Source organism: Akebia trifoliata, unplaced genomic scaffold (genome assembly GCF_017979445.1).
Source record: "Akebia trifoliata isolate Shusen 1 unplaced genomic scaffold, ASM1797944v1 Contig00362, whole genome shotgun sequence".
Lineage (NCBI taxonomy): Eukaryota > Viridiplantae > Streptophyta > Magnoliopsida > Ranunculales > Lardizabalaceae > Akebia > Akebia trifoliata.
The window spans coordinates 93,900-117,792 of NW_028236983.1; the positions used below are offsets into that span (position 1 = coordinate 93,900).

At 35.0% G+C, this 23,893-nt stretch overlaps 2 protein-coding genes across 4 annotated transcripts; both read right to left on the minus strand.

Annotated features, from left to right (window-relative positions):
• Positions 1–1,694: 1,694 nt before the first annotated feature.
• LOC147381552 (FRIGIDA-like protein 3) lies at positions 1,695–8,576 on the minus strand. 3 transcript variants are annotated; one of them, XM_086430280.1, is made up of 5 exons: positions 8,346–8,576; positions 5,799–5,845; positions 3,262–4,300; positions 2,969–3,141; positions 1,695–2,312 (listed from the first exon to the last, which is right to left on the minus strand). In XM_086430280.1, the coding sequence occupies exons 3-5, from the start codon at positions 4,286–4,288 to the stop codon at positions 1,896–1,898; spliced, it is 1,617 nt and encodes a 538-aa protein (XP_086286406.1). In that variant the 5' UTR covers positions 4,289–4,300; positions 5,799–5,845; positions 8,346–8,576; the 3' UTR covers positions 1,695–1,895. The 3 variants fall into 3 exon arrangements, with proteins under 3 accessions (XP_086286406.1, XP_086286405.1, XP_086286404.1); XM_086430279.1 differs by having other exon boundaries at positions 5,799–5,919; XM_086430278.1 differs by lacking the exon at positions 5,799–5,845 and having other exon boundaries at positions 8,346–8,575.
• A 3,138-nt stretch (positions 8,577–11,714) lies between these two features.
• Positions 11,715–19,141, minus strand: LOC147381553 (ankyrin repeat-containing protein At5g02620-like). Its single transcript, XM_086430276.1, has 3 exons — positions 18,111–19,141; positions 13,865–14,274; positions 11,715–12,938 (listed from the first exon to the last, which is right to left on the minus strand). The coding sequence occupies exons 1-3, from the start codon at positions 18,469–18,471 to the stop codon at positions 12,075–12,077; spliced, it is 1,635 nt and encodes a 544-aa protein (XP_086286402.1). The 5' UTR covers positions 18,472–19,141; the 3' UTR covers positions 11,715–12,074.
• Between the last annotated feature and the right edge of the window lie 4,752 nt (positions 19,142–23,893).

Here is a 23,893-nt window from a genome sequence, read left to right on the forward strand (position 1 = left end):
AACCCCATTCGTGTTTGGTGTCCAACTTCATACTGACACACCAAAAATCTGTTAGATTGCTGATCTCTTCTTACTAGTTTGGTTTTTACTATAAAATAATATAAATTTTTTAATTTAATTTAATAGATAGTTAAAATCACAAGTTAAAAAAAAAAATCATAGTTCCTCTCTCGTTCTCTAAAATCATTGTCTCTCACTCCGTGTTGAAGTAAGAAATACTTGAACAAGAGCAACAAGATCTCTTCCATTCCTCTAATAATTAATTTTGAATCAAAAAATAAAAAAATTTATTTACCATTTGAGTAATATATTTTTTATTTTTTTTATCCAAATAAAAAATGCTTAAGTGAATTGAGTTAACACTTGGATGTCTTTTATTTTCCAGAGTGTGATACACTCAAGAGGACAATCAATGGCTCTCTGCACACTCAAGTACTACTTGAAATGTTATTTCTTAAGTCATTGTAGCAACGCTCTTCCAGATCACTAATATTGATGAAACTTTCCGTATTAAGGCAATCAATAGTTCTCTGCACACTCAAGTGCTACTTCAAATCTTATTTCTGAAGTCATTGTAGCAAGGTTCTTCCAGATCATTATTATGGATGAAACTTTCCATATTAAGACAATCAATGGTTCCCTGCACACTCAAGTGCTACTTCAAATGTTATTTCTGAGTCATTGTAGCAAGGCTCTTCCAGATCACTATTATGGATGAAACTTTCCATATTAAGACAATCAATGGTTCCCTGCACACTCAAGTGCTACTTCAAAATGTTATTTCTGAGTCATTGTAGCAAGGCTCTTCCAGATCACTATTATGGATGAAACTTTCCATATTAAGAGAGCGTGGTTACATTTTTCATCTTGTTGTCATGAAGTGCGATACGAGATTCCAACTTGAGATCACTCCACCACAACCCATTTATTTTTGATACTTTCTATCATATTTTGAATTCAAATTTGCTACAAATCGATGAGATTAATAAAAAAAAAAGACCTTTTACCTGAATTAAATTTTCTATTGTTATTTCAAGTACAGTAATGTACAATTGATGTACATTTTAAGGTTACTACAGCATTTTCCTTGCGAGAAAAATATTGATTTTTTTATTATTCAAATTATTAACAAGATCTTAATTTCGTTAAAGGATAGAAGATAAGGACCTTCTTCCTCTATCTAGCATGCATTACACCAGTACCATATAAGAAAATGATCTTCCTCTATCTAGCATCCATTACACCATTACTATATAAGAAACATAGTTCTCCGGAAAAAGAAGTATAGGGAGAACATATTTAACGAGCTCAAAATAACACTAGTAGCGTGTGTGTGTGTGTGTGTGCGTGTGCGTGTGCACGCAAGCACGCATGCCCGGATACAGATTCGTCGATTTTCCTCTGGTGTATAACACTCTCAAGAGAATATTTGTTGGTTATAAATATAGCCTCCAACTTTCATGAGGAAGCAATTTTCCTTTTTAAGTGAAGCTAATCTGTGAACACCAACCCCATCACATAAGCCTTGGAGGTTCTCTGATCCAGACAATGTGTAGATTGTCTGTGAACACCAACCATCACATTCGCCATGTCATCAATCCAGCTCTGTTAACTGGAGTTGCAATTAAGAACTACAAAAGTCCCAATTCCAAGGGGTACAACCCAACGTCTAACCAAACAGACCCATTAATGACTAGATCAAGGAGTACAACATCATATATATCACAAACGAGTTTATATGTTAAACAGAAACATGGGGCAACATTAGCTTACAATCAACAGAAATTCTTTAAAATTTAGTTTCTCCATACATTTCAATACCTGAAATGCTCCCTACTGGGTTAAGACTAAGAGAGTTAAAAAGCGAGGGTCACGATCACCTTTTACCTTCTCTACTAGTGTAGATATGGGGCTTGATAGTGATATCCATTACCAAAGTAGCTGCCATGGTTGGGTGAGAGGTTGTAGTTCGGAGAGCCCAAGAGTGAGGAAGCATGGTTGTCAGTGGGTCCAGTGTACAAATATGGCCTGTCGTACATGTACGGGGGACACCTATCAGGCCCTCTAGTATAGAAGCTCTTTTCTGGGATGATGTTAGAGACACGAGGCGCAAAACCCCCACCATTGGCACGGGGCCTCTTGGGTTGAGGCTTCGCAGCTTCGGCCACTCTCTTCTTGTCAGCCTTGGCCTTCTCAAGCTGGACTACCCGTTTTTGTATGGGTTCCACCGGGTATAGCTCCTGAAGCTTATGCTCTTCAATGCACTTGATCACAGCTTTAAGGGCAGTCAGCTCTCGCTCATTCACCTCATTCTGAAACACGGAAGATGAAAAGATATTAGCAGTTACACTCAAGATTTGTTACTTTCTTGATCAGAGCTCACCCCATTAAGCATAAATCACGTGTCAGGAACTCAACCCTCATAAGAGAGGTGGAAAAAAGGCATTTTCTTTGACTAGCAAACCAAACCTTGGTATTTGATTCCCAGATGGGGCACACCATTTGGTTGTCCATATCAAATTATCAAAGTATAGTTCACCATTTGGACTGCATCACATGATAGATTTCGGGGTCCAACTCAAAACCAATTGGCAATGAGTGGAGAGGCCCAAGAGCATAAAGGAGAGAGAGAAGGTAATGCGTGTCTGATATGAGCCTACACTCAACAAGCCCCCGCACGAGTGGGCCAGACTGGGCCAAAGCATGTGGCAATATGAACTGGGTGATGTGGAGGAGAGAAAGGCCCGCTCTGATACCATGATAAATTTGGGAGTCCAACTCAAAACCAATTGGCAATGAGTGGAGAGGTCCAAGAGCTTATAAGGAGAGAGACAGCTTATAAGGAGAGAGACAAAGCAATGAGTGTCCGATGTGGGACTAAACTAAACACATCATGCGTAAACACGACCTTCTAATTTAATGAGAGATAAACAGTACATAATATAACATTTGACGAGCTATAAAGCACCTGGGCATTAGGAGATGCGTTCCCAGGTTTTACTGGTGAAGAAGCTTTCTTTGCCTCCTTCAAGTAAGATTTCAGTAAGGATACAGGTGGGAATTTCTCAGTAAGTTCAAATGCATATACCAGGTTAATAGCATCTATTTGCCTTCCACTACTCACAAGTACTTCAATCACACCTAAGAAAACAAAGCAATGGATGAGCAATAGAGAGTTAAAGGAAAAAAAAAAACAAAAAATGGAATAATTTTAGCTAATACATGAACACGTTAAAAGTTCTATGTACAGGAAAGACCAACCTGACATTTTATCCGACAACCCAAGTGAACGACACAAATCAGCTGTTTGACGGCGACGAGAAACTGTGGGTATTAGCTTGGATAGTTCTTCCAGGTCAAAGTCAGAAGCGATTCCAAAAGTGGCCAAAAGCTGTAAGAATGCGTGAGCCTCCAAGGAGTTACCACTGCTGGCATCAACATCGAGATTATCTAACTTCGGCTTCCACTCTTCAGCAACAACTTTTGCTTGCTCCCTGATGGTTTCTGAGATTAAATCGGAAACAGAAACCAATTCGGGATCTGCTAACAACTGGACAAGACACTCCATCAACATGATACAAGTTCGGCGAACTCCCAAGAGATTGGAATCCCTCTTTGTGTCCAGCGGTGACATTTCCATGCAGTAGAAATTCTCTAGAGAGTCCAAGACCAGTTGAGCAGGCTCAGTTGCGGCTGTTAATGCAAATGGAATCTCCTCCCGAATTGTGGCAAGGTTCTTACGGTTGTCTGAGATGAATTTATGAAGCCCTTTAGAGTCCATTTCTTCACATAATTTGATCAACTGGGGACAAGGCGTGATCTCCATATTTCCATATTTTGAATGCTTTTTAACAGCTTCTGAGTCAGGTGGTTTCTCATCCACAATTATGTCAGCTCCCGCATGGCACTCACCGTTGAAAAAAGGAATATCCGAAGCCTTCTTGTTCTTCTCAAAAGCATTTCCAACAGCAATGAGAGCAGCATCTCTCTTCTCCTGAAGCCTCTCTAACAAATCTTCTTCTTTGGCCATAACTTCAGCTTCCCGCTTCTCCAACTTCTCTTGGGCCTCTGATACCTTGGTCTCATACTCCTTTTCCTGGTTTTCCAAGTTGTCAAATCTTTTCTTCAAGGACCACTCAAGCCCATGAAAGTGTTCCTCAAGTTCTTTCCATTTCATGTTCAGAGTTATGGCACGATGGCTTTCAAGCTCAGCAAATGCTTGCTGAAGCTGTTGTATCTTAGATGTTGTGTAGTCTATAAGTGTGGCAATTGATTGTGTATCCTCCATGATAGAGAAGCCCTAAAAATAAAGAAGTACATCAATTCAAACTGAGCTGAGATGGGATGCTCAAACCAGTTCAGATGCATGAACTTATGAAGGTTATAATACATAACATCATCATCAATATCGATGAGGTTTGAGAATGTTGCATGAAAAAAAGAAGAGAAGAAAGAAAGTTTGAGGAAACCCACCCACGCACACTTTCTTTCTCTTCTTCCTTAACTGATGATGTGTGATTAAATCATTTAAACAAATTATAAAGATGCCCCCATGGAATATATGTATTTAGGGGGCAACTAACATGAACAATAAAAGAAAAGGATAGAAAGTACTGCTAGCATCAGTCCTTGATGTAAAAGATAAATCCAACAATGAAAACACATTTCTATCCTTCCAGTTTTCGGGAGAACCATAGAATGACATTGGTTAGACAGAAATATGTTTTGATCATAGATGGTACAAGAATTTTCAATTACAATCAAAGCAAGTGTAAATTTTAATTGGTGTGAATATCAAGTGTTGTCTATAAATCACCAATCAATAAAAAGTGTTGTCTATAAATTATTTTGGCATCCATACCAGATGATTTTCATTTTCAAATGAATGGCTAATTTCAAAAAAAAAATATAAGTGATCAGGGAAGCTGCTTTCAAATTGACCCATTTATGAATGAGGCACTTCCACAATAACAATCTTTAACAGGAAATATCTCCTCTCACCATTCCACCCATGCATGACGGCATGGGACAAATGAATAAATTTCAATAGGTGGGTCTACGATTATAAATTTCTGTCTTTAAGAAATCTAACCTCCTTTTTATAGTGAGATCCCTAAACTTTCAAAGCACAGCTTTGTTTATTCCAAGTTATGATCTTATTGTTGTCTTGCAATATTTTCTCCTTTCGTTTGATCTGGATATGTGAGCCACATAAAACACCAAATGGGTCAATATTATTGGTCTTCCCTTTCAATTATGGAAACTAAATCTTTTAAGGTGATTGAGAACAGGTTCGGGAGTTTAGTGGATGTAGTGGAGCATGTCTGAGTTGTAGGTAGCAAAGATTTGGTGTGCAAGTGTGCTATTAGGATCCCTAAGAGTCTGTGCAAAACTGGAGATATGTTTACAATGTAATTCTTCAGGTACCATTTTTGGCGAAAGAATCAATCTGACTTCGAGGGTGGACAAAGTACTGGTCAATATCATCAAGTAAGCACTGGTGGATCATGTTATGAAGGTGATGGAGTGAAGAAGAAAGAGAAGGTTGAGGAGCTATATTTGCTTAAAAATTCCAAGAAGAGGAGGTTCAATGATGGATGTAAGGTTGAGAAGGATCTAGATGACCAGAGGAAGAGCTTACAAAAAAAAAGGTGAACGTATGGCCTGAGTTTAGCTGAAATGAGCTGACAGAATCAAGTCATAGGGGTGAATTTAAAATTGATGCAATTTTAGAAAAAAAAATAAATGTTTGTGCAAATATGTGAGCCTTCTTGAGGAGGATTAAGTTTTTAACCAACCTAACAACTTCCTCCAAGGTCAACTCTGCATCCTCTTGCTTGAAGGCCTTCACCACCACAACAGTTGTTTTCACCAAGGCCACAAAAATCAACCAAAGGCACGACAACAAACAGAAATTTTCTACGAGAAAGAGTAAAGAATAGCAATGAATAAAAAACTTGGATAAAAAGGCATCTAACACCAAAATAATTGATCCCAAATCCAGTTCTTCAAAGAAATTGAAGGACTTCGGGGTAGATACATGGAGATCAAAAGGAAAAAAAATGCTTGCCAAAATTCATGGCGTTCATCCCTAAAAAGGGATAGGCCATTTTAAGGAAGCCCTTCTGATAGGGACATAAAATCTTAAAGAGTAGATTTTAGTTTTTATTTAAATTTCTATTTTAAGGCTTTATTTTAATGTTTTTTGGGCTTATTTTGATATTTTGTTGGCCCATGGTCTTAGTATAATATTAGGAGTAGTTTAGTAACTTTAGTTTGTTTTTTATTTGAATCTATTAGGGTTGAAAAATTAGGAGAGAGAAAGATACGAAAATTAGTATTATTTATTTGGAATTTTAGTTTGACTAGGATTCTTGATTTATTTTCTTTATAGAGATTGTATTAGGGTTTATTTTTATTAATGAACAATGAAGATTTTAATGAATAAAGAATACGTTTCTTTCCTGGAGTGAAGTGAGTTCTCCACCATTCTTGGTGTGATTCCAAGGTTTTATCTTTCTACACCATCTCTTTTTTCCTCTAATCTTTATTTTTCTTTTCTATTCTTTTGTTTTTCTTGATTCTTGAAACCTATAACCCCAATTTATTTTACCAATAATCCTTTAACCCTTATTATTATCCTACTGAAATTGTTGTAATTGCGGGAAAACAAATTACTTTTGGGTTTACCTATCCTAACCCAAATCATAAACCCAATCTCAAATCCTTAATCCTTACCCAAAATCCTAAATTAAATTTCCTAGAACCCTTTACTTTATGTTATCCCCTCATCGTCCTGCATCACCTTCCCTAAGGGGAGCTTCGATGAGTAGGAATCAAATGCCTTCTAAAACACTGTTAAATTTAACGATATTTAATTTACATATTTGACGTGACTACCTGTTATTGGTGAGTTTTATTTTATCAAATAGGCAATGACGGCATATGTAAAACAAATTGATAAGAACTTTGATACCACTATGGTTTGGGATCTGATAATGACATTAAAATTGTTAGTTGGAACAAAACTTTGATAATGACGATTAACTTACTCATTTCACATCTATTTTACTTATTTATGATTCTCTATTTAGGTTATTTTAACAACTTTTGACCATAAACTTGGTCAATTCGGAGCTCATAGATCATCAAGTTTGAGCAATGTTTCATGGTTTGACATGCTGATTTAAACCTCATAGGGAATGATAAAAACTAACTACTTTAAATGTTTAACCATATTAACATTATAAATACCACTCAAATCCTTTTCTTCTAATCCATACAAGCACTAGTTAAACTTGTAAAGTTAAAACCATATCAGCAAAGTAATCAATTTATCTAAAATGTACTTATATAGAAGTCAAAATTATGAATATCCTTTGTTTTAACAAATGATTGACTTCACTAAAAAAAAAAAAAAGACCAAGTTTATGCTCAAAAGTTGAGAACAGGTAAAAATACAGTTTTCTGAATTATATAGTGCAAACTTGGTACATTAGAGATGAAAAAATAAAGCAGAAAAAGTTGTGAATTTAAGTCAAAACCTATAAAACTAACAGTCATTACGTTGTATATCACAAGATATGCAAAAAAGAGAGGAAGGAAATCTGAATAGATAGTGTTTCAATGATTTACAATCTGAGAGATTTGAAGTTTAAGTTGTCCCCAGCACAATCTAAGATCTACTCTTGAAAATGTTGCCCCCATCATATAACAAAAATTCCCACTATACCCACAAACCCTAGCAACTTAAATCTTCAAAAATCCATCTCCCTCCCCGCCCCCCTACCCACTATACCCAAAAAAGAAAAAACCAGCTACAGGTAATAAAAACCCTATCTTTATTTTAAAATTAATAAGAGAGAGAGAGAGAGAGAGAGAGAGAGAGAGAGAGAGAGAGAGAGAGAGAGAGAGAAAAGATAACAAATCCAGTGAAATCTGCAAAACCCATCACCCAAAAATGTCAGAATCACCTAGTTATCGATCTTACTGAAATAAAATCCCAAATAAACCTAGTTTTGCTCTCAGATCTTAGACAATTGTTCTTCTTTCACACATTTGCTTCTGAAAAAAGACAAAGAGGCCAGCTACAGGTAATGAAAACCCTATCCTAATTTAAGAAAAGAAAACAAATCCAAATGAAATCTACAAAACCCATCACCCAAAAAAATCCAAAATCACCAAATCAATGATCTTTCTGGAATAAAAATCCCAAATAAACCCTTTTTTGCTTTCAGATCTAAGAAAACTGTTCAACTTTGTAGTTCAAATTCACCCAAAAATAAATAAATTAAAATACACAACCCAAAAGAGGAAAAACCTAAGAGATTAAAAGAAAAACTTACAGTTTTTAAGGAATTTGGTGGTAATGATGGTGGTAGAGAGGGAAGCAGAAGCGATGGAGTTGAAGAAGAGAGGAAGACTTGTGGGATCGTAAGCGAAAACGACCCGACAACATCATAAAAAGGAGCAAATTTGGTTTCAAGTTTGGGCTTCACACTTCACTGCAATTTTTCTTCCAGACTCTCACAAAGGTAAAGCTCTCTCTCTCTCTCTCTCTCTCTCTCTCTCTCCACTCTGACACACACACTATAACAGGGAGTGATTCTTTCTAACATACGCTTGGGAGATAGGATAAGCTTAACCTACGCACTCTGTGGTTCATCTATCTGCCACGTGGCACTTGATGTGATCCACCACCAACTCGTCTTACGTCTAAATATCCTTTTCTTTTTATAAGGGAAAAGAAAACTGTTGTGTCCAACGACTTTTCGCTGCAATATGAAGTCATCCATATAGATATTGCGCCGGCAAGATGGATTTTATTTTAAGAGGGAACTATTGAAACAATTATGTACTTTGCTAAATTACTAAATTAGTTATTTTTATAATATTTATGAAAATGGCTATATATCCAATTTGGAAATTTTCATTTTTTTTTTCTTTTTTATTATATACAAGTAAATGGCAAATGTGATTATCGTTGAGGATCATTTTGATAAAAAAGAATAATTACGAAAATCGAGTTCTAGATAACAAACTTAAATCTAGGGCACATGAATCAGGTGATGAGATCTGAAAGGTGTTAGGCATCGTTTAAAGCATTTTGAGGTGGTCCAATTAGTTTAAAGCATGATACCATGAATAATGAATAGAGAGATTCTATTGCCACGCCAAGTTTGGCTAACATCACATTAATTCATACGTAAATTGGGATTACAACTTGGGCAGGCCAAATCCAAATCTGATGGGTTTAACCCTACCTTGGGTCAAGTTTGGGCATAGGTAACTAGGGTATGGGCAAAATAATTTTTTATTGAATCACATCAGGTTGGTTTCGGGCATAGATAATTTGGTTTCTTGAACCTGAACTTAATAATCTTATAATTTAAAAATATTTGCTTCTTTCTCATTCACTATTTATGTTTCAAACTCGAGTCAATTACTATCTCCAATTTTTCTTTACATTTGCTTATAATTTAATGTATATAAACTTTGAAATATATTTTTAGGACAATTAATTGTAAATTTTATATTTTTTTTACATATGACTTATCTTTATATAAGCAATTATCATTATGAAATCATCTAGTATTAACGAGGAACAAGCCAACCCAACTTGGGTTGAGCATTCCATGCCAAGTTCGGGTTGGGTATGGGCATGTGTTGGTGTTTCTCAAGTGTGGGTTGGGCGCGGATTGATCTCCATCCCGGCCCAACCTGCCCGAGTTGCAGTTCTAATGTAAATCAAGTTATGGGTGTCAAAAGCCCAAGACTGAAGGCTTTTTGAGGACCAGGCGTGTCTGATAAAACAGGGTGATTGTAAGTTTGTGCTTGGAGCGAAGGCACAACTTCGAGGTCCAATGCTTGGACCACACATTCTGTGCGTATAAGCCTTGTGCCCATGCTAGACAACATCGCTTGGAAGTGGTCCCCAAGGTTAATTCTGCTATATTGAATGTTTTTAAGATATTTTGGGATATTTTCATGCCATAATAGGAGTACCAATAATTTTGTCATTTTCGAAAAAGATGAAGATTCTTTGGAGAAAGTTTGTTTAGGTGGATTTTATAAGTCAATAATGGTTTCAAGTAGCTTGGAAATAATTCAGATGATACTTAACAAGGGTTCCATGAACATTACTAGTCACTAAAAATTAGATTTCATTGAGGTGACACAAGTTCGATACGAAATGGGGTGTTTACATAGACATGTTGCTTCTTCTCCTCTAGTTGAAATGTTGTCACTCCAACATTGATGTGATTCTTGTTAAGGACACTTTGACGATGAAGTCAAATAATAAATAGAAGAAACAAGTTGTAGAGAGTTGGGAGTATATATTGATCGCTTAGATCCAATCCCCTCTAACATGGGTTGACCTCCTTTAATAGAGTTGATTTCTCAGTTATGATGGATGGCTATTATGTCTCAACTTGTAAGAGCAACTCCAACACAAATAGGCATATATACCAGGCATTTTATTGTGGAGAGTGATTTTGCCTATTCAAGCGATCTTCACTCCAATCGTACTAAGATAAAATGACTCTCTACAAATTTAGCTATAGTAAAATATTTCACAACCACCATCATTTTTTATCGTCATGAGAGAGAGAGAGAGAGAGAAACTCACTATCTTTTTTTGCCTCTCCCACTTTCACTCTTCAAAATATTCCAGACCAGAGAGCTAGAGCCTGAGTGTGTTGGAGTGCTTTTAGAGGGTTCTAACTCTGTAAAATAACAGTTGAGAGAAGATATAGAACCCAAGCTCTAATGCATTGGAATTGCTCTAACTGTCCTCCCATCATGCCCGCACCTCCTACCACAACCAATCATCATGCCACATGGCAGCATGGATGGGGAGATAGATACGATAAATTGACATATGTATTGAAATGAACATCAAATATGAACTACATCACTTATGGGTGTGCATCCAAATCTGAGTAATATGTCTTTGCTTTTTTGGATGTGCATGCAAGTCCAAGCCCATACCTTGCATCATGGATGATGCTGCTGATTAAGCCGAGGAGATGGTAGGCAGGGGCAGCTTGGTCCAAGGTGCATACAGTTGTCTATGAAAAAAAAGGACCTTGGCTTGTAAGGGAAGTTCCGAGTAATGGAAATTATGGATTGAGGATATATTCTGAGGTGTGAAACCCATGGAAAGGAATGGAGTCTGAACCTCACGGTAATGTGGAAGGGCTTAAGAATCAAATTATGGGGAACACCTAGAAATAATGGGTTAGTGAGGTTGTAATTACTAATGTCGAAAACCCAGTTGTTATACATAACAATTACCGTCCATGGAATGAAGGTTGCCTTAATCAGCATGATTCTTCTGTGCTATGTGACTGAAACAACCGAAACAAATTAAAAGAGAATCTTATAAGATGAAAAAATCGGTTATGCTTTATAGAGCTGATGCAACGACGAGCCTATTCATAGTGTAAACGAACAATGCAACCAACCTCTGACTCATACATATATGAATGTTTTTTGAACCTTACCTTAATTGCCTAGCTCGATCCATAGATTACTCTGAATTTTGGATTGGTTTCATGATATGGAATTAATTTATGTAAGATGGGATAGTGTAGACTTGGATGACGTATCTGAGTTCCTAGTGAATTCTCTCCAAAATCAAAACCAAACAGAAAATGGGACTTAGTCTTAATGGTAAAATAAGAGAATTACAACATAATGGGTGGTGCACATCTATGAGAAACAAACATTAAAATTGTATGTTATTTCAATATTTACAGACCCAAAATTGATCATCTCAGAGAGAAAGATTCATTAAAACTCGTCACAGATGATACAATGCACCGAATCCTGATCCAGAATTGTTTCACATAAATATCCAAACAACCAAGAAAAGCAAAACAATCAATAAGCCCACTCTCTCCATTTAAAAAAAGAAAGAAAAATGTAAACAATATCAGTATAGCTTACTCAATATCTTCTCCCAAGTTGCAGAACCTTACCCATTTCATGTCCACATGACCAATGCACATTTAAACACCTCAAGCTCAAGTTAATAGGCCGAGCCCTAAGTTACTGAAAATGCAGTAAGTCTAAAGTGCATACATCTTCTTATATTCATTGTTCAACACCTCAGGATCCGAAACCATAGACAGAGAGTACGAACGGGACCGGCTTCCCGATGCTTTTCTTATACTCCTCATATTTGACTCCTCAATTCTATGCATAACGACAAAGTAGCACATGGAACCAATTGTAGAAAACATAATCAAGCAACCAATCACTGTCGCATAAATAGCCAGCCAGCGTGTATGGGGACCGACAACTACATACGAGAGAGAGATGAAGGCCACTGATATGAAGAGACAGGCCATCCACATAAGCTTGTTGATCACAAACATGAGTTGTTTCTTTGCCTTCTCTTCTATCACAACGAGTGAAGTCTGGACCACGACGACGGCCAAGGAGATGAAGAGGGCCACAGAGTCGAACACAAAGAAGATGATGAATGCTGCATTGTCCGCAATATAAGCTTGCCCAAGAGAGAGATTATCAACCTTAGTCTCAACATATTGACCAGGAACAGTGAAGATGGCAGCAAAAGCAACAGTTGCAATGAGGACAGCGACAACTGTGGCCGAGTTTATTGCATTATTGAGACCGCTGATATGGAGCTTCTTTAGCCTCTTTGCAATCTTCTGTACCCTAACCCGGGTTTGACGGGTCTGCTGAAGTTGGGACCGGACATCGTTTTTTATGTCACTAACTGTTTGCTTTAGTTGCTTTGCCGTATTTGGAGGCTTTGCTATGTCCCTAGCAACGAGGGCTCCTGATTCTTTTAGAATGGAGGCAATTTCTACGTTTTTGCATTTCTCCGCAACATTGAGTGGGCTCTCTCCAGCCTTGTTAACGACATTGATATTAATACCTTCAACTGAGATGAAACAGCGGATTATCTGGAATGATATAAAGACATTTCAGCACAGATAATTAAATCATCATAGAAGTCATCACCAACTGTTTCTACCATGACTCCATCGGATCAATCTCGATAATACCACTAACTTTGTCCGAATTGTACGTTTGTTACTTTTACATAACTACTGCATGTTGTACCACATATGTGCGTGCAAACAGACTATGAAATAGTTGATTTGTTCGTACTTCACCCATCCAAAAAGTGGCTTGTTGCTTGGATGCTCGGAAATTGACGGCCATGCACAGAAATGTGTACTAAGTCATTAAAGAACACCATGCTTTGATATAAGAATCTACTTTCATCAAGTTATCAAGCATAGAAATGCTTTTCTTTTTAATTGTAACATATATCCTTCCATATTTTAGACAAAAACACTTGAGTTGAGAATAGCTAAAATACTATATTATACTACATGTGCATGAATATCATACATTTATTCCAAATGGTGACCCCAACAAAAAATTTGTGGGCTTCTTGTATTAATGATTAAAACAAAACTTTTTAAGCATACAAGTTTTAACTCTTGATTGGATGGTTAAGATAATCAGGATTAGTATAATTTTTGACACGTGGTCCATCCAAGAGGTGACCTATTGCACAACCTATACATGAAGATTGGGTATGGTACAAAAGAATGCTGGCTTCCACTTTTGGAGCTGTTTAACTATAAACTGCTAGGCTGGATGTGGGCTCCATATTTTTTGTAATGGAATATTCTTGTGGACCCACCCCCAACCCCCAAGTAGGTAATGGCCTGTGACATGGAGCCCAAAAATTATTGACATTCCGAGCTAGCATTGTCAACAACATAAACATTTTAAGGTATAGAAGACATGTATGGCATTAGTCGGAAACTGAAAAACAGAAAAATAAAAATAATGTGAGATAAAAAATGAGATCAACCTGAGTGCGGGCCTTCTTCACGGCAAGATGCAATGCTGTATCACCCTTGTTATCTTCTAAATTGATAACTGATGGGTCAGGTTTAAGCAATTCGAGCACAACGTCTACATTTTGGCCTTTCACTGCCATGTGCAATGCAGTCTGCCCTTTCTTATCCTTTCTAAAACATGCACTTGGATCTTTGCTTAATAGAGATTTAGTGACTTCCAAGTGGCCCATCCTCGCAGTTGAGTGGAGGACGGTCTTACCGTTGCTTCGGGCTATCTTAGCAAGATTTATGTCAGTCTCTAGAAGGAGATTGACAACATCAATGTGCCCTTGAGTTGCAGCCGTGTATAATGCAGTAGAATTGGATGAATCTGTTGTCATGGCCAATTCAGGGAAAAAGTGTAGAAGCTCCTTCAGCACATCTGCAAAACCATGGAAACGATATACAAACTCAGAATTTTTTGTATGAAAAACGGAACAACATAACAATTATAAGTTGCGATAATATGCTTGGATTCTTCAGGAGAATCAAAGATAAGGAGAACAATTCATTTTAATGTCCATTGAGGGAATGATTTTTCTCATCGAATTATGCCAATTGTTTGGATAGGATATTTAGAAGATGGGATCCAACCAATGATGACTCCATTCTGTTGCATGGACATCATGTGCATCAATCTGCCTTTCGAGACATTTGGTGCAATCATCATCCTCAAGCCTTATAACAAAAATTTGGGGTCTACTGAACGAGCCATTTGCCTCAATTCATTTCTGTCTAAATACATGTCTTAGGTTAAGTTCATATCCTTTCTCCCAAACTCAACCCATGTTATTTTTGGTCTTCCTCTCACTCTTTTAGTTGTAATCTTGTTTCTGAAAAAAAAAAAAAAAAAAGGGGGCGAGGGTGGTAATTTAAAAAAATATTATTTTTAATAAAAGTAACCATTTTTCAAAATTACAAAAAAAAAACTTTAAGCAGCCATTAAAGAGTCAATTTTGGCAACCCTCTGAAAAAGACAATACAAGTGTAGTTTTTCAAGTTACCATGAAAAACCTACACTTCAATTGTAGGTTTTTCAAGTTTGCATGAAAAACTATCATTCAAGTGTAGTTTTTCAAAATGAAACTTTTTTCAAAAAATTTATCCGTTGGGTTAGCTGTTGAAATACATATTTTTTATATTTAAAAAATACTAATAAAATATAAAAAAAATGCTAGAAATAAAATAATCTGTTATTTTATATTGTAATATACTCATTCATATATTAAATTATTTAAATGATTTTTTTTCTATTTAGGTTTGATGCCTAATTTATTAAATTGTTTATGACACACCAATTAAAAATTAAAACACATTCTTAATTTCATTGAAAAAACTCAGATTCAAAAGTGTGTTTGAAAAACACACTCTAAATGGTAGTTTTTCATGCAAACTATTGAAAAACTACACTTGAATGGTCACTTTTTATGCAAATTTGAAAAACCTATAATTGAAGTGTAGGTTTTTTATAGTAACTTGAAAAACTATACTCATACTGCTGTTTTTCATAGGGTTTTTTTTTTTTTTTTTTTAATTAGCCAAAAAAGGCTCTTCAATGGCAGCTCAAGGTTTGTTTTTGTAATTTTGAAAAAATGGCTACTTTTATTAAAAATAATATTTTTTTTTTTTTTTTTTTTCAAATATCCCCTAAAAATATCATCACTACCACCAACATCATCCACTATCTATCCTAATTGTCGGGGTCAGCAACACGAATGCTATTTTTCCATTCAACTTCATCTAGAACTATAAATTCTGCCAAGGTATGTCTATCCAGATCTTTTCGTACTATCTCAACCGATGCCATTTTCGGTGTTCCTCTCACCTTAGGGCTTTCAACTGGCACCCAAGTCTTAATGGTGTTATCTAGTCTTCATTTCGCATCCCAAACCATCCTCAATCATGAGCATCATATATGCCTGATCCTAAGTATTGGATCCACAACATTCCATTAAAGATTGTGAACTAAAACAAGATGCTGAACATAAAAATAGAGAAAATAGTGATTCTAAAGAAGTTGGACTAAAACATGACAATATTCTCATCAAGGAAACTCCCAGGAAATTGGAACGGATCAAAGTGATAATTCGAGGTTCCAACCACCAGTATTCATAAGCATATTAGCCCTGCTTAGGTTATGTTTCGGTGGATTGAAATGGTTATCTAAAAATAGATGAAGGGCCAAGCTAAGAGAAAGTGAGAAGAGAGTACATTGGTTTTTTATACTCTTTCTTCCCTAATATTATTCAATCTAAGAAAAAAAAAGTTGCAAATTTAAACCCTCTAGTGAAACATTCCATGAAAGACAGAAGATGAATACAACTATGAAAGAAAGAGTACATTGGTTCTTTTCCCCCTTTTTTGATAACTGGATTACAAATGGAGACAAATGGCGATTGACTCCTCTGGTCAACAAGTCTGCTAACTCATTGGCATAAAAGAATGTGGCTTTGTCTTTTGGCAACTCACTACAGCCTGTTGTTCCTCTTAGAGGCCCAAATGACAATATTGGATTATTCACCTTTTACCACCAAAGGACCAAGAAAATTTGGCAGAGTATCTTCTATCTTCCAAAAGTGTGTTTAGCTTTGCATTGCAAATTCAAATAAATCTACTAGATTACTTCATGATCCCTGCTTTTTTTTTTTCAGAAACTCCACTGATGCCAGCCTAATTAGGACTCGATAGCAAACTCCCTCTATGTGGCGGTAACACAAATTTTGGGAACCAAGTTGTATTATTTTGAATAAGAATAAAGGGCTTTCAAATTAATAAATGTATATATCCTACAAGCTTCCAATTCTTGGGACAATTTTCAAATTCTGCTCCAAGAAACTCCTTGTTGAGGAAAACACACAGAAAATGGAGCTTTTGATGCTTACTACAAGGAGCCTGTCATCCTAGAGACCATTACACATAAACACACACACATACAGGGGAGCGTTCAGAGGCCCTAAAGAGAGCCAAACATTTTTCAATATATGAGCTAGAAGTTTCAGAATGGGCTGATTTTTTTGTGAGGATGATCTCTCACAAAAAATCAGCCCATTCTTAACTTCTAACCCCAGTTTACAAGTTGAAGAATCGTGGACCATCAAGTAGTTGTAAACCACTTTTGATGGGGTTAAAAGTTTCATAATGGGCTGATTTTTTGAGGAGATGATCTCCTCACCATAGAGATCACAAGGAGATCATCCTCAAAAAAAAAAAAAAAAATCAGCCCATTCCGAAACTTCTAGCCCATGTATTGAAAAATGTTTGGCTCTCTTTAGGGCCTCCGAACGCATATACATATGGGAAGCATTCGGAGGCCCTTTTTTATATATATATGGGAAGCGTTAGGAGGCCCTAAAGAGGGCCAGACACTGTGCCAAACATTTTTCAAAATAGGGGTTAGAAGTTTCGGAATGGGCTGATTTTTTGTGAGGATAATCTCTATGGTGAAGAGATCATCCTCACCAAACATCAGCTCATTCCGAAACTTCTAACCCCAGTTTACAAGTTGAAGAATTGTGGACTGTCCAATTTTTGTAAACAACTTTTCATGGGGTTAGAAGTTTCGGAATTAGCTGATTTTTGGTGAGGATGACTCCTCATCATAGAGATCATCCTCACAAAAAACCAGTCCATTCCAAAGCCTCTAACCCATGCATTGACAAAATGTTTGGCACAATGTTTGGCTCTCTTTAGGGCCTCTGAATGCCATATATATGGGTCCCGTTCAGCACCAAACGTTTTGGCCAACCATTTTTGTCCTACATGGGTTAGAATTTTTGGAATGGGCTGATTTTTGGTGAGGATGATCTCCTCCAAAACTTCTAGCCCCATGTTTACAAGTTGAAAAATCGTGGACCGTCCATTTTTTGTAAACCATTTTTGATGGGGTTAGAAGTTTTGGAATGGGCTGATTTTTGGTGATGATGATCTCCTCACTGTAGAGATCATCCTCACCAAAAATCAGCCAATTCCAAAACTTCTAACCCATGTTTTGAAAAATGTTTGGGCAAAATGTTTGGTGCTGAACAGAAAACAACATCGGGTTCTTATCTGGAGTGTTTTTTTTTTTGTTTCTTGATATTAAAAAAAAAAACCGCAAATTTTTTTGACAGTGATTTGAAGCAATTCAGTAAAACATAACCATAAATGCAGGATTAAAATAGATGGAAACTAATCAAAGTAGTACAAGCACAACAAATCGTCCAATAACAAAATTCTTACCAATATGACCCAGCTTGGCTGCAACATGGAATGAGTCATAACTGTTCTTGGCTTGGAGAGAAGCGGTTTGAGGATCTAAATGCTTCAAGAGCTCACTAACAATGGGGCTGTACCCATTCTCAGCTGCTGCATATAGTGCTGTCTCCCCATAAAGATTCTGCTTTGATAGCAAATCCTTCAACTCTTTACTGTTGCAGTCTTCAATTATCTCTCTAACCTTTATTAAATCTCCTCTTCGAGCAGCCAAATGAAGTGGCGTGTCGCCCCTATTTCCAGGAGATTCTTTGCTCTTCTTCTTCTTCTCCGGAAAGCTGGATTGCTTCTCTATCGCTATTCGAAAACTCTTCTGTTTCTCCATCATCGTCACTCCACCCAATACAGAATTTCAGATTCTTCTTCTAGTTGTAGCCCTAATTGGCCTGATACAACTCTAAAAACCCAGCTTTCTTTGAAGATTTGAATTGTGAAATTGAATCCCAAATCTTTGATTTCTAAAAGCTTAAACCCCAATTCCAATTTCTCAGAACACAAGTTCTATCTCAATTAGAGTTCAAAATCAATCCTTTTGTGAGTGTCTGACTAAACCAGAAAGAACCATCCAAAACCCTAAATCTCATACCAGTAATTAGAGCTCAAAGACCATTAACCAGTGAACCTCCTCAAAACCCATACACTAATATCCAAAACCCCAATTTCGATATTAAATAACTCCAAAACCCAAAATTTCAATCAACATTTAAAGCTCAAAAATCCTAAAATCTCTTCAACTTTCCAAAACCTTGAAATTTCACTAAATTTGAGGTCAAAAGTCGAAACAGATGTTTCTGATTCATCCCACTCGTTACACGTCTATGTGAGATTCTTCTACTCTAAATTATTGAAAATAGAAAGAAAAAAAAAAAATCAACCTTTTTCTTTTATTTGTTTGTTTTTTAAATTTATTTTAAGGGTGACGGCCATTGCTGTCCAACACCAGAATTTCAACATCAAATTGTGGGGCAGAAAGCACAGACGTCAAAGAGGACCCGAACACAAACCACCAAAAGAAATGAAACCAAAGAAAGTGACCTCATTGAACAATTAAGAAACATTTTGCAAGAATTCTGTTAAAAGAAATATATTAAAGAATTGTGATTATTTGACTTCAGTCTTTCATGATAGATCAATGTAAGATGGTTGAAATGTCCCCAACTTTCAATTCTCCAAAGTCCTTGATTTTTCTCTAAAAATCCGTTGTCCTTAATTTATCTTTATCAACTATCAAACGTCAAGAAAAAAATGGGGTTTTATGAGAAGTTGAAGATGATACATTTTTTTAGAAGTAAAGTCAAGGGTTTTTGTCAAGAGTTTAAAGATAAGTTTTGGAAATCGAATGGTTCGGAAAGAAGAAAATCAAGTGTTTTTCATGATTTTGAAAGTGAGCGTGTTTTCATCATTTTTTATTGGTCTCTTGTGCAAGACTGAAGTCAAGGGTTCTGTCATCTGTTTAAAAATATAAGGAGGCATCTGTAATGTCCACCTAACCCAAAAGGATATCTCAAGATTATCCTTTTTTTCAAGGCTCTCGATTCTCATCATAATGTGTATTTTAGTTTTTCATTTTCCCTGAAAACTTTAAAAAAAAAAAAGTGAATTTATTATTAAATGTGATGGACATTATAAAGAATTTTAGATGTTAATATAACAACCCTAGTTTGAATATAAATATATATATTTTTAATGAATTTAATAGTGTTTAATTCATGATGGATTAAAATAAAAAAATGGTTTTTAAAATGTGTTAGAAAAAAGAGTCAAGATGCCTTTGTAGACAAAAGTAGTTTTCACATTGGGATATTATCAGAGGTTTCGTGTCAAAAAGTCTCCAGTCCACACTTTACTTGTCAAGTTAATCCGCTCAATAGTGAGTCCAACATGCCTAGGTTGGCCCAAGGAGAGATACATTGTTACACTAGAAATAGTGGGTATGCTCTTTCGACAAGAAAATTAAATAATTCCTTTTTATTACTCTCTTATCTGAAATTACTCTTTTTATTTATTTATGTATGAAAAATATTGAAGTAACACTGAAATTGACATCGTTTCAAACATTACTGACATGGATGTGTATGTAGAACCATAGATGCTTTTCATCTAGATACAAGTGAGAAGATATCAGAAGCATCTATGGTTTTGTGCACACCAATGTCCTAAACGATGTCAATTTCAATGTTACTCTTGCGTGACTATTTTTTAATATCTAAAAAAGTGAGGAGATCATATTTATAGGGGTAACTTTTTTTTGTTAAACCACCATTAATGGGGTTGTTTAGTTGGATTGGTTCCCTTACCAAAATTCAAGTTTTATCTGATTTTGGATTGCAAAAATCTGATCAAAATTTCAATAAACGAAAAATATGCGACATATGATTTATATGTGTATTATCCATCTCATTTCAAAAATCTGAAAATCAAAAATTTGATAATATGATAGTGATACTATTGATGAAATTGATGATGGTAATAATGATGTTGGTGATAATGAGGGTATTGAGGTTATTATTTCATTGGTTTATAAAATAAAACCAAAGTCAAAGGATAATTTATCAGTTTGAAAAATTAAGATGATATCTTATAAAATGTAGAGGGACATGTTATTAATTTTTTTTAAATAAAATTTTTTATCACCTAAAAATGTGAATTCCTCTAAAATTTTGAACTATAATTGCTTCAAAGTCGAACTTGTATTACACATTACGATGTACAAATTTACACTTCACAACATACAGCATATAACAAGTTACGATATTATTTTTTTTGATCAATTTTATAAAAATTTGTAAACAAACACTTTTTATTTTTTTAAACTTAAAATACGTGAATTATTCAAAATAATTTAATAAGCCAAAGACTATTACTTTCACTAAAAAAATTGAAAAATTAATGATTTTTTTGCGAATTAAATCGGAGATGGAGATTACTAACAAGGCCTTAGACCTGCCTTATATCCCCATTGTGTTTAAGTTCACTAAGTTCTCGTGGGTTGGGGTGGGTTGGGGTGAGACTGGAATCAAATAAGAATGAGTACATAAAAATGTTAAGTTTAAAATTTTTAATGAAAAAAATTATATTTTAAAGTTTTCTTATATTCAAAAAGTATCCAATAAAATCTGAATAAGTTGTCATGTTTAACTTCCAAGGATCAGAGATAAAGTTTAAAATATAAATTTTCAATATATTTTAATTTTAACTAAGTCCTAATTAAGTCAGATTTCACTTGATTCTATCTTTGTGAGCTCAATATCAAGATTTTAAACCTTGTCTTTTCGGACTATCTTGGCTAAATAAATCCTCAATCAATGTTAAATAAGCAGACGAAGGACATGGCGGATATTTGCAAGAGTCGATAATGTATTGGTGGATCTCCCATCAGCAGTTAAAGAGAGAATTATTAGTAAAATAAACACAAATCTCTCTTGACCATGGTGAGATGGAAAAATTATTAATGAGTAAATTTTAGATAAAATAGGGTTGCCAAACTTTCTTGACTTGTTATTGTTTGGAAATTGTTATCATGTCATTTGAGGATTGGAGTCCATTTGAGTGACGTGCAAGAGAAAAAGTCCGTTCTGATACCATGATAAATTTAAGGAATCAAACTCAAAACCAATTAACAATGAGTGGAGAGACCCAAGAACTTTTAAGGAGAAAGACAAGGCAATGAGTGTTCGATGTAGGATTAAACTCAACATAGAGTCGTCAAAAATTTTTTCATCCTCTATAAATTTGATGGTTTCGGTCTGTCAAAAAAAAAAAAAAAATCGACAATGAAAAATTCAATGCCTTAGTCTGCTGAATTTTATGAAATTCGACGATTCTGGGCTATCAAGTATGGGATTTTTTCATGTTGTGAGTAACGTCTAGTGAGGTCAAAATTTTGAAAACTTACTTGGATTTACATCCATCTGCAAAGGATTTTCCTTGCCTAATGAATACAATTTCATCTTTGCTTATAATTAAGATGAGAAGTAATTCAATTATTATTATTAGTAACAGGATTCAATCTCTATACTTCTTTAAAAAAAATGATTATTGATGATTTATTTTATTTATAATATATTTTAGTTATCTTTATCATAAAACCAAATATCTATTTTATATCCATACATACATAACATAATATATACATATACAATATATTATTGGATAGGGTCAGGTTAGGTTGGCTATTGTTTGACTTTAACCTAACTCAAATTTAATTGATTGAAATTTTTTGAGCTTGATCCTACCTTTACAGTCTCAAGATCGAAGCCCTAACCCATTCTTGTGGGTTGATTGGAATTATGGGGTCAACCATTTCATATATTGAATATGAAAAAATTCTCATTCTAGGACACTGTTTATTTTAAGAGTCGTGCTAGAATCTCATATCGCACTTCGTGACATGAAAGTGGATATAAATCATATATGCTTTTTACTCGTATTTCGATGAAACACATTTATGGTTCTTATCCACTTTCACATCATGAAGTACGATATGAGGTTCTAGCTTAAGATCACTTCAGCATTATTCTTATTTTTATTCCAGAAACATGCTTTTTACAGTGATTTAGTCATTAAATATACTAGAAGGTGGCATGTGCAAATGCACATGTATTAAAAGGGTTTGTTTGTAATTTACAATATTACTGAAAGGGATTTTGAAGATTAAATAGTAAAAATGATACTTTTGTAATTTTGAAAATATAAGTAATGCGATTCCAACTGCGTGAATTGTAATTTTCTGGGTTTTAAACTAAATTAACCTTAATTATATTAAATTTAAATATAAAAATAAAGACATTTATGACGACTCCTAATTTGGCATTGAACCCCTTCTGCTCTGCCTTCTCTCATTATTATTATAACGATACTAAATTTATTTTTCAGCGAAATTGTCATTTGTAGAATAAATACATGTGCTCTCACTATCTCATATTTTATTTTTATTGGCAAGATCGTTACTTTAAACTTAAAATAAAATAAATACCTACGATCTATCAATGCATGTTTTCGGAATTAAAATGAATAGTGCACTGAAATGGGAATTAAAAAAATAAAATAAAAATTGCGCATGTTTTGAGAATTTTCTCTAAAGATAACTTAAATTATTTTGGGATTAGTTAGGTTTATAGATTTATTTTCTTTAGAAATTTTTGAGAATAGGTTCCCATCTCAATCATGGTAGCCTCATAGGTATGATGCTTCAACCCTTTTGTAGTTTCTTGGCAACTTCTTTCAGTTTGGCTGTTCTACTTAAAGTTAAACGTATTGTTCGTTCCAAAGAAAGTTAGGCAGACAGCTTTAATCAGTCTCATGGATTGTATTTGGATAAGAAAAACACTTTTCTCTCTAACTTGGAAAGTTCCATGAACCCACCTCCATTACGTGAAGAAAATATGATGGGTTAAGGCCCACAAATTTTAGAAATTGAATTTCAACGTTGTAAGACCATTGAAATTTTTTATGTTTTCTGATTTGATGGCTTAGAGTTGTCAAATTTCTCTCACCCTCCATTAATTTGACGGTTTCGACTTGTTGAAAAATAAAAATTGGCAATGAAAAATTTGATGTCTTGATCCGTCGAATTTTATGAAATTTGATAGTTTTGGACGGTCGAATATGGGTTTTTTTCACGTTTTGAAAATGATTTTCGTCTTCTTGTTCTTTTAATTTTCGTTGAATGTTATTTGTTCAACATGACAATTCAAGGGGTCATAAGTGTAATCAAGTCTGTGTGGAATGTAGAAAGCTTTGAACTCATA